The sequence below is a fragment of the Clavelina lepadiformis genome, chromosome 1, assembly GCF_947623445.1.
Source record: "Clavelina lepadiformis chromosome 1, kaClaLepa1.1, whole genome shotgun sequence".
Classification (NCBI taxonomy): domain Eukaryota; kingdom Metazoa; phylum Chordata; class Ascidiacea; order Aplousobranchia; family Clavelinidae; genus Clavelina; species Clavelina lepadiformis.
In genome coordinates, this window is record NC_135240.1 from 26,105,591 (window position 1) to 26,122,053 (window position 16,463).

The 16,463-nt window shown below is 38.3% G+C and overlaps 3 protein-coding genes and 1 long non-coding RNA gene across 7 annotated transcripts; 1 reads left to right on the forward strand and 3 right to left on the reverse strand.

The window, feature by feature from the left end:
• The first annotated feature begins 214 nt into the window (after positions 1-214).
• LOC143465074 (uncharacterized) lies at positions 215-6,031 on the forward strand. Its single transcript, XM_076963221.1, has 11 exons — positions 215-482; positions 691-857; positions 1,086-1,252; positions 1,342-1,464; positions 2,801-2,860; positions 3,037-3,117; positions 3,235-3,345; positions 3,576-3,692; positions 3,915-4,055; positions 4,656-4,766; positions 4,979-6,031. Exons 1-11 carry the CDS (start codon positions 324-326, stop codon positions 5,203-5,205), a joined length of 1,464 nt encoding a protein of 487 aa, XP_076819336.1. The 5' UTR covers positions 215-323; the 3' UTR covers positions 5,206-6,031.
• Positions 3,560-4,964, reverse strand: LOC143465104 (uncharacterized). The gene is made up of 3 exons (XR_013118582.1): positions 4,434-4,964; positions 4,233-4,352; positions 3,560-4,067 (listed from the first exon to the last, which is right to left on the reverse strand). It is a non-coding gene; the product is annotated as an uncharacterized LOC143465104 (long non-coding RNA).
• A 3-nt stretch (positions 6,032-6,034) lies between the features above and the next one.
• On the reverse strand, positions 6,035-8,258 carry LOC143465081 (uncharacterized). Of its 4 annotated transcripts, none has more exons than XM_076963244.1 (5): positions 8,141-8,258; positions 7,679-8,004; positions 7,129-7,553; positions 6,818-7,017; positions 6,035-6,570 (listed from the first exon to the last, which is right to left on the reverse strand). In XM_076963244.1, exons 2-5 carry the CDS (start codon positions 7,965-7,967, stop codon positions 6,306-6,308), a joined length of 1,179 nt encoding a protein of 392 aa, XP_076819359.1. In that variant the 5' UTR covers positions 7,968-8,004; positions 8,141-8,258; the 3' UTR covers positions 6,035-6,305. The 4 variants fall into 4 exon arrangements, with proteins under 4 accessions (XP_076819359.1, XP_076819376.1, XP_076819367.1 ...); XM_076963261.1 differs by having other exon boundaries at positions 7,679-7,879; positions 8,141-8,257; XM_076963252.1 differs by having other exon boundaries at positions 6,035-6,549; positions 7,679-8,252.
• A 303-nt stretch (positions 8,259-8,561) lies between these two features.
• On the reverse strand, positions 8,562-16,098 carry LOC143465721 (chromosome-associated kinesin KIF4A-like). Its single transcript, XM_076964175.1, has 24 exons — positions 15,938-16,098; positions 15,718-15,832; positions 15,430-15,626; positions 15,134-15,227; positions 14,819-14,978; positions 14,516-14,727; positions 14,167-14,342; positions 13,863-14,027; positions 13,543-13,728; positions 13,294-13,390; positions 13,112-13,224; positions 12,822-12,991; positions 12,570-12,704; positions 12,309-12,429; positions 11,935-12,132; positions 11,703-11,843; positions 11,382-11,591; positions 11,027-11,197; positions 10,847-10,948; positions 10,536-10,709; positions 10,178-10,336; positions 9,850-9,966; positions 9,629-9,761; positions 8,562-9,218 (listed from the first exon to the last, which is right to left on the reverse strand). Exons 1-24 carry the CDS (start codon positions 16,058-16,060, stop codon positions 8,980-8,982), a joined length of 3,708 nt encoding a protein of 1,235 aa, XP_076820290.1. The 5' UTR covers positions 16,061-16,098; the 3' UTR covers positions 8,562-8,979.
• Between the last annotated feature and the right edge of the window lie 365 nt (positions 16,099-16,463).

Consider the following 16,463-nt stretch of genomic DNA (forward strand, 5'->3'; position numbering starts at 1 on the left):
AACAAATAACATTTCCATTGGCGTGGTAACATTTAAAAAGATAACAAATGTTATTGATGTATAGCAGTTAGGTGTGGATGTGTCATTAGCATTGGTTTTTTTCACTGGACGTAAGAACATAAGGCAGTTTTTAAAGCTAACAGTTAAAGTTCCCTTTTAAAATGCTGTTAAGCATTGCTAAACAAAAAGGAATAATAGTGTGATTGCCATGCAGTCAATGTTATTATCTTTTAGTACTTATTCAGACTTATAAAGATAAAGCTTAATCGCTGATTATTGTATAAAGTCCAGTGGTGACAACTTACGTTTGTGGAGTAAATTTCATGGAAAACGGATTACTTTCCTCGTCATCAGAAGCTTCAACAGTTTCCTCAATTGGGCCTTCAGATGATGTGGAAGTTCGTAAATTAAAAGATTTAGTGAAAAAGTTGGAGAAGCAGAACGAACATCTTCGTCATCGAACAGGAAGACTCAATTCCAGTGTAAGTATGATGTATATGTTATGTTGTTATGTTGTCTCATACTGTGCAGTTGTTTTAATAAATGGTATAGATTTATATATTTTTGTCATATATATATTTGAAAATAACACATGTATGATATATATATTTATAATTAACATATTTACTTAAAATTGTTGTTTATTTCTTTAAGTCACAATTTTGTAAATAATTGTAAATGCATATTCAGGCAAACAAGTTACCTCGTTATAAAGGGGAAGTGCCCCATGGCGGTGGCGATGGAAATTACAACCACGCAATATTGGATTCCGTACATGACCCACTTGATGATATTAAATCTTTAGAAGATGATGATGAATTTATTAGAAATTCAAACTGTAATGATGAGTTTACATGGTAACATGACAGTTGCTTATTTCAAGGTTTATGTACTCCAAGTTGAAAAGTTTTGTTTTCTGTGAAAATCTGAGATACTTTTGAACAAAATGTATGGCGTGACTGCTTTTCCTATAGCATGAATACTTTTCAGGCTGAGGAAGTAACAAGTTTTTTTTGCTTTTTATTAAGGCTTTGTTGCATTAAATTATTTTCTGAGAAGACTAGTAATGATCTATTTTAACTCAGGCTTTACCAATCTCCGTTGACTAAAAAAAAGTCAAGGGCAATATCGCCGACTAGTCGTTTTTCTTCCCCACTAGAATGGGTAAATCAAGAACTTGAAAATCCCAGCTCCCCACAGCTGGCATCAGCCAAGAGAAATATTTTATATAAACTAAATGTTTCTTACGACAGTAAGTTTTACCCAGCTTCATGACATATTTAGAGTGTATTGTTGTTTACTAACAATACTCATTGTGTCTCGTCTGCAATTGTTGTACAGGTTGTTCACCGGATATAAAACATTTAACTCAGTGTGTTGAGAAAAGGTTGGTTTTCCCCCCAGATGAATACAAACCTCAAGACGCCACAGATGTACAAATTGTTGCCCGCATACAGCAAGAAGGTAGAGTTTATTGTTTTATAGGTCATACATCAATGAACTAAGTGCTTTCAACGTGTCAGCAGTATCATAGTTTATATGTGCGCTATGTAATAAAGTAATGTGCTCTATTGTTATAAATTACTAGTGCTGTAATAGATTTAGCGCTACCAAGTACTACAAAGGGTATTTATTGAATTTTTTACGGATCTACTTATTTTTATTTCTCGAAACTTGTATCCTGTTTAATCTGATTCCTATTAACAGTCCAGACAATGAACACCCAAATTGTACTTACTGTGCCTCTCTCAATTCGAACAATTTCGCTAGTTCAAGCTTATCGCTAATATAGCGAGATTGCATTGTTATCAAAATTAACAATGTACCCTACATGAATGATGCCTCCATTTATAGTTTGAAACACACCAAAGTGTAGCTGACAATGTTGTTGTGATATCTGGTTACCGATTCACCTGTTCTACTTTAAACTGGAACGTCATGTAGAGCTGGTTATGAATGCAAAGTAAGGGAATAGAAACATGAGATTGTATATGATGTAATGCTATAATATTTCTTGCGCAATTTTTATCATCCACCAAAACAATAATGGCTCAATAATGTATGAGATGGTATGTCAGTACCAATAAGCATGAAAATATATGTGTTTTCAATGGCATATCATTTTGTCATGATTACTACTTTTGTTTCTTTGAAGTAATGGGTTTTATCTACTAAATAATGTGAAATGTAATGAGCTAGAAATATTGGATCAGTGATTTTAAAACTGATATAAGCCATTCATCTTATCCATAATTATGATTAAACCATCACAACTGACAAGTGTTGAGACTAAATCTAAAGTAATCTTTATGTATGTGTTTTATTACGATAGTTTATCAATCACATAACTCTGTTTTTGGGTCTTAAATTGAGTCTGTGTTATATATTAGCATGTAAGCGATTCGATACTATAGAATCCCTTGTTATGGTTGCAACCTATGTCTATAATTGACCGCAAAGACAACGTTACATTATGTAACCACTGTTGTCTTATTTTAGTATTATCCTTGTCACTTTTTGTCAGACAGTCTATCTATACAAATTTGGTTTGTTTGAAATAAGTGAAATGCTGAGGCTGTTTATACGAAAAGGTCAAATTTCGGCGTGGTTGACCACATTTTTACAAACACTTATTTACATTTTTACAAACAAACAGGGCAGCGACATGAAGTGTTGTGTCTATAAAGGAACTATTGATAATTAGTTTCATTATCGTCAAAAATTTTCTATTTTTAGAGTTGCTTTCAACTGTATGTTCATTCTTCGTGATTTATGTGATATTTTGGTTTGTTTTATGCAGAACTGCGGAGAGATGTCGATACTCATCATGAGAAAGCCGGTATGGAATATCCTACTCCTGGTGAGAAACTAATGTTGATTTACCAAATTGTTTCCATTTTTTATTTTACCATACAACAGTATTATATGTACATGTATACATATTATAATACATAGCTATGCCTAATATGTTTGTGTCATGTCTGAGTTGGATCAGTAAAACAATTTCGCCAACTTTTTTCTGTTGAACATTATTAGCAAAATCGCCAACACCACATTCACGAGCACATCGAGGCTCTTTCGATGAAACCCACGAAAGAACGTCAACATCATCATCTGGTTTGTTGTCATAGTCTTTGTTATCAATTCACCAGTGAATGATAAACGACTCAAACCTTTCATGTTGTTTCATGGTTCTTTATAAAAGCCATTATGATGTAACAAAATCGTTTTTAGGATCTCAGCATCTCGTTCACCATCTGCCGGTTCCGAGTCAGACGATGACGACATCGCACGGACTCTATCCTGCTCCTGGTATGGATGAGGATGACACACAACCTTCAAGAAGTGAGGGAGCTATTTTTCTTGGACGTTTGTAGATTAAACATGTGATTAGAAATATTATGAATATGGCATTATTACAATTCAGAGTTGTGTGAATGTGATTATTATTTAGTGACAATGTAATTGCATTCAAAACGACATACTAGCATAGATAAGCACTATTACACTAAGCACTCCTATTATAAGCATAAGATTATCATTAAAATCAAGATTATACCTGATGAATTTTTTAGGATCCTCCACCCCAACGAGGAATGATCTTCGGCACGGACCATCTCCTAGTGCAATCGGTCCTTCTCCAAGAGCTAAAAGTCCTGCAAGAGCAAGGAGTCCTTCTCGGAAAACCACCGGTAAATTTAGCATTTAAGTAAGGCTTGGGCTTGTTGATGACTTATTAGATATTTAGGTCGAATATAATGCTGGTGTATTTATTTTTTTGTTTCGAAGTGCAGGTAATACTTGCAATGATATTTTGCAGTAATGGTAGTAGTTTGTGTTAGAAAACAACTAAGTGCCATAATGAGTGTTCATATTTCACATGAATAAATTAATTATCACCACCGTGTTTTTAGGGCTAACTCGTAGGAGTTTGCCCAATTCGTCACGTCCTCAAGGTTCTTCAGATCGACAAAATGTTTCTGCTGTCGGCAATTCCCTTCCTAGCGACGTCACCAATCACCGAGGCAGGAATATTTCTCCGTCCCCAGCCAATGGTCAGTGATTTTCTAAGAAAATAGTCATAGTTCGGTTATTTAGTTATAGTATTTTGTTTTTGTTTCAATTGACTCGTACTCCGTTGTTCGGGATCTTTATTGAATGTTCTAGTTGTAATTGTACTAGATCAGTGGTTCTTAACGTTTTTTTGTATTCCTTTTTTACCAATTGCATACGTTTTCAAATCCTTCCCAGCAAGTATTTGCAGCAGTGTAATAGTGAACAAATTGTGAGTTGATTAGGAATGCCAGACTTAGTTCGGTTGAGCGTCGACGAATCACAACCCGCTCAAGCCACTAAATAAATATAAACTTCTTTACTAAACAAACAGAAAATAGATTTGGCCAATTAAACAATGCTATCAATGCTTAACTCACCGCTTTAGAATTAGGGGTAAATGACATTTACGAGTGGAACCATATAAAGGTAGAACCAATAAACTCAAAATCTTTCCCAGTTTTTTCAATTCTTTCCCTTTTCCTCTCTTGGACAAATATCCTCTTCTGAGGTTAAATTCCTCACTTTGTAAGCCAAGTTATTCTTGTTTAGAATCACTCTAGGAGATATTTGGTTAAACTCCAAGGTTCTGTTTTCACCAGGCAATCAACCTGTTATTAAGTCATCACTAGTGGCGCCATCATCCAAGTTATCCAGATTACAGCCCAGGAAAGGAATCCCATCTCCAAGCGCATCGCCAAGTCTACCAGCAGGTCTGTTGTTTCTGCAGCACTCTTAATTTTTTTTAGAAAGCTGGTAGTTAAGACTGAATACTAGTTATCTTATTTTTCTGTTTATGAACAGAAGAAAGCTCTTGCTGTTAATTCTTGCTACTGCAACAATTCAGCGCTGCTTTTATGACAAGCACTGAAGCTGTGATGTTTACCGTCGCTTGATTTTGATGCAGAATTAATATTTTATACAGCTGGTCGGGGAATTCCCGTTGCACGTTCTGGGTCACCACTGATGACGCAACGTCGTTCCTTGCCCCGCCCCAGTCAGACAACGACCACCATGAAATACGTCACAAGCAAACCCAACCTCCAACAAACAAACAAAACCCGTTCGCGGTCTCCCGCCACTCGAACCCCACCCCAAGCCCCGCCCATTGAACCCCCCAATGACATTTGGGGCGAGGATGAAGCGTATTGACCCCGAGGTTATTACCTCACTATGTAATTACGTCACTGTGAACAGTTGCACGTTGCTAGAATTGGCAGCCGGTATGATGACGGGGCAATAAGGGGTAGTGTAAGTGCCAGTTACTTACTTCAATTGGTGTCTTGACGTTGATCTAACTTTGTCGTGGGCCGTGTTAAGCAAATATTACAAAGTACACACGCGCCTGTTTTCCCGGCAATTCTACCCACGTCAAGTTTGAGAAGAAAACAAACACACTGGACGCGATTGTTTGTAACAATGGCACGCGATGTCAAGGGCTGTGAAAATCAAGCGATACTGGATTAGCCTGTGCGAGTACTTACAGCCCTGTATGGCGCTTATGAACACTTGAAATGATGCTTAATATGGATTTGTTTCATTTTCCATACCGTTTGTTGAAGGTAATATGGTCTTCTCATTATATGCATGAAATTATTGATGTGTTTTCCTTTTAATTAAATAGGTTACTTTTTCACTGTTTGCACTCCCACATAACTCACTGCTGTCCTATACCTGGGCCCGATCATACGCTTGGTGTTAGGAATGCACCGGAGTACGATGACATGGTTACTGCAGTTGGTATTTTTTCATATAACCTCATGTTGTTACGAGCGTTTAGATCAATTTTTTATGTAGTTCCGACATCGATGATTTACATCCGTGTTACATGTCGTCGGTACCTGTTCAACAAAATTTCCTTGCGATGTGTTTCTTGTGTATTTTCAGTAAAACTTCATTGTATGTTTCCTGATTATTTTTAATGAAGTTCCTCTATAGCGTAACCTTGCGGAAATACATACACACGTTTTATATACCACGGAGGAGCAGAAAACATTGACCAGGATTTCTGTCGTTGTGAAATTGCATCAAACAGGAAGATTAAGTTTGACTTTGACAACCGCTAAGAAATTTTAAGAGATCATGAGTTTTGAAAAATAACTGCTAGTTTTCTGCTGTAGCTGCAGAAGAATAGGCTTTGAAAGGCTGTCTCGGTCCCACAAACACTGCACATAAACCTTTTGTTCGATAACTATCAAGCAATTAAATTATCTTTGGAATAAAACATCAACGGAACATGCGCAGTTGTCATCTTAGCACTTGGTATGCTTCACGTAACGCAAGTTTTCCTTCTCAATCGTTATGACGCAAACGAGTCTCCTGTTTGTCGTCATCCCGACCCCCAGGAGGAATCCTGCAACCAGATAGATGATGCCGGACGCCGATGCGGTGAAGAGCGAAGATCCGGCGACAAACACACTCCGGTAGTTTTCATGGTGATGTTGATATGCAGGCATGGAGTAGGAAGAATTTGTCTGCAGTGTGAACCACCAGCAACTAGCACAGCAGCATTTAAAACTTAATACAAAGTAAGGCGGCTATTGCATGCCTTCGTTTACCTAGCTTTGTAAAACGCGGTCATAAAACAGATACGTGCCATTTACTAGACAAAACGGCGGTTTAGTATGTTAAAAAATCAATTAAAGTATCGTTTTAGTGATAATGAGATAAACTGTAAACAATGCTATCTATCACATAAAAGGGATTTCGTGTCATAACTTAAGATATAGCTTTATAAGATAAAAAGGTACACTAGCTAATTTACCCAGTCAGTACAAATGTTCCACTCATACTAGCAATTACCCCCGACAAAACTGAGAAAATATTACGACGTTTGAATCGTTTTCGGAAAGGATGATTTCTGGTACGACCACGGATTAGGGGATCAGCAAGAATCGAAACCGAGGCCACAAGAACAGCAAGCGTGCCACAAAAGACACTGAAAATGAGCATAGCTTGCAAGCCCTTAAAATTTGAAAATGTTACTTCATAAAAGGTGTTTTATTATGTCACTTTATATGCAAGAGAAGCTACAAGTAGCTTAACAGCAATTGTGCAGATATGTTAAAAACTTACCAAGAGCAAACAAGACGATCTTTCAATCGAAATATTGCTACATTCTTTGCTCGTGTTTAAATGAATCATAGCAAGCAAGTGATTGCTGTAGCCCAAGTCGGTCGCAAATGCTACATACGTAACCGGAACAACAGCTGTTTTAGTTGTTGTTTCTTTTGGAAATTGGCTGCCCATTTCCGCGTTTTGAGATAAAACTGGAAGACCAGCAGCATGCATAGATACAGTGCTTGTTTTATGTTCATCGAAGGACGTCGCCTTTTCAGTTTCTAGCGTAGGTTTTACCGGGATGTAAGCACATTCAATCCATACACCACGCATTCCGACTTGTAACCACCTTTCGAAGTTTGCTCTGCCCGAGCGTATTTTGTTGTCTTTCGTTGGATTTATCTCTGCTTGTTTTCGTTTATCGTCTGAACTGCCGGCCGCTATAAAGTAATATATTTACGAAATATCTGTCGCCAGAAACAAAAAGGTTTTATACATTTCATTTGAATTTCAAATAACATACGACTTATTTTCATCAAAATTACTGAATGTTAACAGTCCTTACGTGTGGTGGCGTCATACTGTGAACGAAACTTTCCTTGTTGTGATGTCGTCGTCGACGTTTCAGACTGGCAGGCTAGACACTTCGATGACATCATTTTACTTTGCACTAACTGCCCGTTTTGATATTTTTTGAAGGCGTTGTAAGCCTGGTCATAATCTTCCTGCGTGTATTTGACGACGCTTCGAGACCAATCGGGTGTAACTAGAGCAAATAGAACGAAGATCCAGGCTAAAATGAGCAGGCAGAGACCCAAAATCTGATCACTGGACACTCGTTCACAACGGTTCATGTCGTTATCTTCAGAGTGCACTTATCGCTTGAAGAATCTAGTTCAGTGTGCGCGTACTTATGTTAATAACAGTTACCATATTAATATCACTTCTCCAATAAATTAAGAACTGCCCCAAAACTACAGTCAAAAGTGGAAACTGGCGTACACTTTTTGTATAGTCAACTCCATACCTCATTGGTCCTGTGTCAATATTTATGATTTTGTCTCTATATAAGTCATTCCTGCACTGATGATTTAAGTAACTTTTGTAGTCGGTGAAGTAGGAAAGTTGCTACTCTGGCATTCACGCAAACCTCTCAGTAGCGTTCGTTTAGATAGCATGTGTAATTATTTGCGACTTCACGTTTTTCTCTTTAAATCTAAGGTTGAGTGAGTTGACGATGATTGGTACAATTACATCAACAACGTAATTAGGATGGCGGCTCCCGAAGGACAATTGCTTATTCGGTCATAAACGAAATAATTAATTTGTTTACAGCGCTGGTTCTTGAGAGAATCGAACAATTGTTATTATTAAACCAGAAAAACGATCTCATACTTCTAACCTGACGCTCCTATATGCCTTCCATAGACAACAGACTTTAGTAAACAAATGCAGTAGCTTGTTTAGTTTGATTATGACGATTTAATGCAACACTCAAGAAGCACCACCAGACATACAAGAGGTATCAGAGGACAATAGTTTTAGCTGAAAAGACAAACCGTGGTCTGTGCAGAGATAAAGAGTTCACATTTTTAGTTAAGGATCGACATCGTGCATCGATGGCAGACAATTACAATCAGTGCAAATTTTAAATCGATAGGACACTACGTTGAATAATACATACAAAAATAACGGGCAGTGAAACGACAATTTGCTGCAACTAAGGCAGTGGAATCGAAAGCAAAATTCACAGTAAATAATTCGTTTGACAACGTAAATTGGCGCCTCACATCTCTAGATTTCATACGAGACGCATTCTGGAACAAACGAAGCGGCAGCATGGAAAGACTGGTCGCAAATTCTCTTTCAAAGCACCGCGTTTGGCTGCGGCAGCAATTTACGTTTTCTTGCTACTGCCTTGCTCTTTATCACTTTTGCGGCCACTTCCTCAACAGCAAGCTCAGCACTGACAGCGCTATTGGGAACTTCATTATCAACATTTGTGTCTCTGTTTTGCAAGGGTGAAGTGAAGTAAATGGCCCGGTATTTCTTATCTGCAGAGACTGACGTCCTTTCAATTGAAGACCTTGCCTGTGGAGATGATTCTGCAATGCAATGAATAATGTTTCACCAATTGAAAGTTGCAAAGTACAATGTAAGGCTTCGTATGTTTTGAGAGTATGCTTTCAGAAAACAGTTAGAACCTCATTGTTGCTTCCAAAAGATTCATCGGTACTAGCAAGAAGATAATGTTTCATAAGAAAGCAATACGTTTGCAAAATATGGAGCTAAAGTTTCAAGTCATTTAAGGGGTGCCTCCAAAATATACAGGTTCACTTGTATGGTTCAGATATGACATCGTTGTATTCGCAAAGGTCACTAAACCCGCTTGCACCACGTGGATCGCTTACAAAAGGGCAAATTCGATTACTTCAAGAGTTGTGGACCCTTATGTGTCTTTTCAATGTGTCAAGTAAACTTGCATAATATGGAGGCGCCCCTTTGAAATTGCTACCTGAGTCAAACAAGGCTGGCATCCGATTGTAATAAGGGGCATCTTCGGGGCTTGCAATGAACGTGGAGTTTCTCAAGCTCCCGCTCGAAACTGTCTCGAAACTAGCACTTGAGGACTCGGAAAGGAGTGAATTCTCCAGAAAAAACAAGACGTTAAAGTGCTTTTATAATCACTTTCCAGACGTAGGAATCAAATTCTATTTGGAGTTATTTGATACTTACTTCTGTGTTTTTACAACTCTTCTTCTCACATTTGCATTGCTCGGTGCAAATGAGTCCGGCTTTTCTACAAGCGCATCTCCCTGCGCAGTGAGTTTTTGCACAGGAGCAGTACTTTCGCTGAAATATGCCAGTTTTAAGATTAGGTAAAAATTGAGCAAGCGAGGCCTTACAGTTTTACTTAGTGAATTCAAGAACTCGCATTTAGCAGCAGTAAATGAATGTCTTATCGGATAAAGTTAAAATAACTAACAATTACTGTATTACAAAAAATCTTTGCACAATTGTCAGAGGTCACAGCAAAAAACAACAGTTGCCATCAGGCACTTACCCTACACTTGTCGGCTATGGCTTTGAGTGTTGCCCTTTGACGTTTTCGGAGGATGGGAGTTGGAACGTAGTCAGAGTCATAATAATCTGAAATTTCATCCTCATCTTCACTCTCGGAAGACATCTCAATGGGCGCAGACGCTGCACTTTTGTGTTTTTTCTGCAAAGTACAATTCAGTGACCAATGAATTAAATGGTCAGTGAATTGGAATTAAATTTAAAAATTTAAATTTTGGAGCGTTACGCATTGGAATACATTTTCAAACGTGTCATATCATTGCCAAAACTTGGATTTTAATAAGGATCAAATATATGCCGATTGCTGCCATTACATTACTATTAAAAAAAAACTTCATTACCTGTTTCGATTTTGGATTCTTCAGTTTGGTATCAGCCTCCTCAACTATAGGTTGGAAGAGGCTGGGACGAGCTGGAAGCTTGGTGAGAGGGGGGTCTTTAAATTTCTCCTCTAGTTCCCTCCTCATGGCTTCATATTCGTCACCTTTTCTTAAAAGCTGCTCGATGACAGTTCCCTGCAAAAAAGGAGAGGAATCAGAAACAAACTAAACGAAGCAAAGTATAATTTTATGGCATGATTGGAAAACTTTCTACACAAATTTCATTGAAACGCGTTGTGATTGAATGTAAACCTCCAAGTAATGACAGTGACCTGGAGTTTGATCTGCATTGAAAGGTCTGCTTCGCGCTCCGACATACTTTTTTGTAAATTGTCCGACGCCGATTTGTTCAATTGCTGGGCGAGGAAAACGAGCTGAAAATACAAAAACCTTATCAAAAATTTCCAAAGTTAAAATTGATAAAAAAGGAAACTACCAAAGCCATGGGTTACCTGCTCTTGGTGCTGGTCCTCAATGGTGTTTATGTCTGTATCTCGGTCACGTTTCACTGTTGCTAGCTCCGATTCAAGTTGTTTAAGTTGTGATTGAGCACATCTTAAATCGTCGTTGAGTGACTTTACTTCAGTTTTAATTTCCTCTTCTGACATACGGGTTGAGACCATCTAAACGTGACGTGGGAAAACACAAATGCACAGAAATGACGTTAATGTTTGTTAACTGGTGGCTTTAGAAGCCGAAAGGTTATCACAATGCTGTAGTTACATGCTCCAAAAGAACCTATTAATTAATAAACGTGAAATTAGCAATCAATTTAGTCATATTGAGTTTTCTGGAGCCATCACATACAAGGCAAAAGAGATGTTTCATTATTGATCTTGCTTCTGCGATGCTCGTTATTTGGATGAACCTGGCCTGTTGTCGGGTTCTTGTGTCTCTAGCATCGGCCAGTTTACTTCGAAGATCTTTTATCTGGGCTACCTTGAGCTCACATTCGTCACCAAGCTCACGTTTTCTTCTCTGTGCTTCTTCCAAATCACTCATGGCGTAAGTTCGTCTCTAAAAATGGATAGAAGTGTTGTAGTTTTCGGTATTTTACGGGTACGAGTTCAAGAATAATCCAAATAACGTATGTTTTTACATTTACACTCAGAGGCGACACAAACGAACCCGTTTGCTTTGTGAAGCCGTTTCACGAGCGAGTTCATCCAGTTGCCCTTGCACTGAGCGTAAGTCTTCTTCGAGAGTGTCCAAATGCTTTTTTGCTTCTTTAGACCTTAACGCTATTTCGATGTCCTCTTCCAACCATACCTAATAAGTAAATATATTTATAATGCATGCATTTTGCAAGTACGACTTACTATGGGAAAAAGATGGTCTATTTTCTGGTTGCTAATCTAACCTTCATGCGAGTATTGGCACTGTCAAGGGTTTTTGTTTGAGACTGTTGTCGTTTGGCAGCTGCTGCTTTCTGCTTGCTGAGTGCATCTTTCAATCTTCTGTTGGACGCTGCCGCCTCTTCTGTTTTGCGACGAAGAACATTCTTCTGCTTTTGAAAATCTCTTTCCAGTTTCACGATTTCAAACTGACGCTTGCGGTTCTAGATTCATAGGAGTAAAATTACCGTGACACATGTTGGTTACAAAATTGTGTGTAAATGACCATGAGAAACATCCCAGAGATTAAATTTTAAACATAACACACAAATCTTAGGTGTGGGGGTAAGGACCTAGAACGTCACAGCATGGTACATTATGATCATGGTGCTGTGTTTACCTTTTCCTTCAGCTGTTTCACCTCCCTTTCCTTTTCCTTTCTCCATGTTTGGAATTTGCTGCTTTCTTCTTTGATCTGCCGCATCAGCTTGACTCGGTATGATTTCATGCTCTGGATGTCGCTGAAATACACAAATAACTTCAACTTCAGGCACAAAACGGTCCAAAACCTTACCTTGTCACACTCGGTAAAAGTCGGCTTGTAAAAGTAAAGTAAAAGTTTGTATAAAAATTTTTGGAAAGAGCTGAACTAAACACTCACCTGTTAAGTTGAGTAATTTTTTGATCACTTTGCGCTTTTAATTTAGACATTTTTTCTTTTTCTTTCTTTTCGAGTTTGAGTTCCTTGATTTGATTTTCCAGTTCCGTCAGCCTCACTCTGCGGCGTTCACTCAATCTAAAAATAAACAGTCTGGTTAGCTTTTAAGTTTTGAAGCAGCTACATTGCTTTTAAACAGTTATAAATATTGCACTGTTTAACTGAAAGTTACAAGATTTATTATCTGTTACTGACTTTTTACTTTCATTAGTTTTAGTGGCTGCTTCCAGAGCAACAGCGAGGTTGTCCCTTTCGTTCTGGAGGTCTAATAACTCCTTGTCCAATTTTGTCAGTCTCTCCTCATACTGGTTCCTCCACGCTCCAATGTTCTCCTCATTTGCGCTCATCTTCTTAGCTAGCTCTTCCTGAAAACATGAAATTAAGAGGAAGCACCACCGATAAGAAATTGCAGTAACATAAAAATCGATCTAAAAAATTTGGAAAAGTGCAAAATTATTTTCCAAGAATGAAAATAAGCAGCTCACCTTCATTGAAAGAGCTTTGGTTAGTTCTTGCAGCTGATTGGTGAGTTTCGCTGTTTTCAGAAGGTGTTCTGTCTTGACAGCATTGTGGTCTTTACCTTCTGCAGCTAGAGTGCCTGAAAAAAAAATATATTCTACTTGTTTGAGCTGGCTTACAATCACAACATACTCTGGTCTTATCGTACCATCTGCTGATGTATTTGGGGTGTCATCGCATTCAGCTTCCAAAGTTCTTGTCAGGGTTGTCACCATGTCCTCTGTTGTATCAGTTTGTTCATTCATCTATAACGACAGGTAGAATAGTGAATCATATGAATGGACACATCATCATCAGATGAAAATGATCTACAACTTAAGCCCTTCTTTTTACTCCTTTACTAACGTAACAGCATGACAGAAATTGTTTTCAGAATTTAGGTTATTTTGAGCATGACCTGCTTTTCTAGCAACTTTGTTCTCAAATTACGAAGTTTTTGGACGCATTCCCGTTGAATTGTTTCTTCGACAGCTTCCTCGGCCAGCGAGAGGTCGTGAGGGTTCGTAGCAACATCCCGTGCCTCAGTCTGCAGATCTGAGATCCATGACTGGAGGTTATCCAAAGCCATGTCATTGTTGATGGCCTGGAAAAACAATGAATTGTGCCATAAAGTACCAGCAGAATGAGATAGGAAATTACCAATACACTAATTTGCTACAGTCGAGCCATGACTGACAGTGTGTACATTTCCACAGAGTCACCATATTGTTTACTTACTTTTTCACACAATTCAGTGTTGCTGTCCAACAGCTTTTGCATTTCTTCCATGAGTTGTTGATTTTCCCCTTCCAATCTTGTCAGTTGTTCATGTGTCTTTGGCGAATCCCTTTCCACCGAAGTTGTGCCACTGGTTTCAAGTAATTTCAGGCGCAACTGCTGCACCTGATAAATATCACGCACACTATATAAAAAATTTATGACAGAGCAATAGAAAGTGGACATGTTTATTGGAAATTCAAGATGTATTATACAACTGCTATCAAAGTGCGGATCTAGCTGATGTGGGAGCTTGGGCACAAACCTCTTTCCGCAGAGAGACAAGCTCAGCCGTAACAGGATCTCGGTTGACCACTGCTTTATTTTTGATTTTCCGTGCGCGATCAGCGTAACGCAGCGTGTTTATTGTCTCCTCGGCGTTACTGTCTGCTGGGCTTATGCATGCAATCATGACGGTAAGGCTGTTCCCACCCAGAGAATCTGAGATTAAGGCAAATGTAATATATCTAATTTATACGCAGAGTAGAATAATACATAATTGTAAAACAGATAAGTATACTGCACTACATTAACTGAACAAGTCAACCAAACACCAACTTCAATTGATTTAATGCGGCAAACTTTATGTACATAGTTATATCACATGTTTTTACCTTGAAGCAAGCGAGTCAGTTTTGATACTCTGTAGGGTATGTGCTGGCCATGCTGCCCTTCACCGAGAGCACTGATGACATTGCCGAGAGCGAGTAAACCGGCGTTAATTTTTATCCCTTCCTGCAAACGTTCTCCTTCTGCTCTGGTCCGTTTTGCACGTTCAGAACCGGCCAGATCGACGAGATGAAACTTGGAACACGTCAATTCATCTCTACAAATTATGGACATTGCAGTGAATATACCATGTTATAAAACATTTGCTACAAGACACAGAACTGCGATGGATTTCATCCCATTCTCACGGGTCATTGATGGATCTGGATTCAAGGATAATGGTGAATATGGCATGGGATCGGGATGAAGTGGCATTCATTGCGGTTGATCCGGTCGACCGATGCGCGTTTCCTCTCTCCATGTAATCAAGCGTGTCCACTGCACTTGCCACCAATGCCTCGGTCAATCCTACAATTATGAACAGTAAGTATACTTCACAGCATCATAAACTCCTATGGCTACATCTACAAGTATAGGATTGCTAGGTGGGCATGTTGGCAGTTTATATCTTTTATGTGCAATGTATATATATCTTTTTACTCCAGTATAAAAATCTGTGGTACCAGCTATTCTTATTGAGCCATCAATATTTTCTCGTATCGTTAAAGTCTGCTTGCGTGAATTGCTTAAAAGATCTTTGAGCTCCTCCTTATAAATCTGCACAACATTTGAAGTGTTGTAAGTGTTTATATGCACAATACTCACATACACCACACACACATACCGTAATTTAACGAAATTACAAACTACAAAGCTTTCTTTCCAACAAACATTATATAATATATAGTTTTTTAATTATGTTTTTTTCAAACATAACGGAAATGTTATTTTCCATTTATGTTATTTATAAGTCTCTTACTTCTACATATGACACTTTAACAAGAAATTCATGTGTCGTTCGTTTTTCAATGCCGTCAAATATGTCTTTTATAACTCTAGGGATAATCCCACTAGATAGATCAGTGACCTCACATTGCGACACACAGTGGGCCGAACCCATTGAATATGTTTTTCCACTGCCTGTCTGACCATATGCGAGTACCGTTCCATTATAACCTGTTAAACAACGCAGCGTACCAAAAATTCATAGTAAAGTTTATACAATGTTTGACATTCAAAGTTAGCCAAAAACATTATGCTTAAAGACCTTTAAAAATTCCATCGATTAGAGGTAAGACGGCCTTCTGATAAACTTTTTCTTGCTCTGAATGTGGGTTGAAAACATAGTCGAATGTGAAGGCTCTGTTGCTATTGACAATGACCTAAAAGGACACATTTTAAATGTTTAGAAAGCAACAACTACATATATATGTCAGATTATAAAAGTATGCAGAAGTAAAAAGTAAAAGGCAAACAAAGATCCACACCTGCTGTGCCTCATTGATGAAATTAACGCATTCCTTTGCACCTTCAGATAATTCCCATTGAAGCAATGGGCGTGACCTTACAGCCACACGAACAGGAATAACTTTTTCTCCAGGATGTCCCATCTTTAATTGTGACACTTATCTTATATACAGCATAACTAATAACTAGACAAAATGCAAATGAAAGGTCAACTGTGCAGGTCATGAACGATTCAGATCAATGTAATGTATATCATACTTGCTTTTGCATGTGCTATTTCTAAACATGAAAAATTTGGCTGCTTGCATTTAAAAGTAACATTCTTTTCGGTCTAGATCAGGCATCACCAAACTTTTTTCACAAAGTGCAGAACAAGCATGAAAACTGACTATCGCGGGCCAGACAAACGAATCTCTCGGGCCAGATCCTGTCCGTAGTTTGGTGAACCTTGGGCTAGATCATTGTTAGTGCATTAAGCAAAATTATTAGTAACCCAGCGTACAGAGATAGCAAATCCTGACCTGTTGACTAGTGTGGAATGTAATA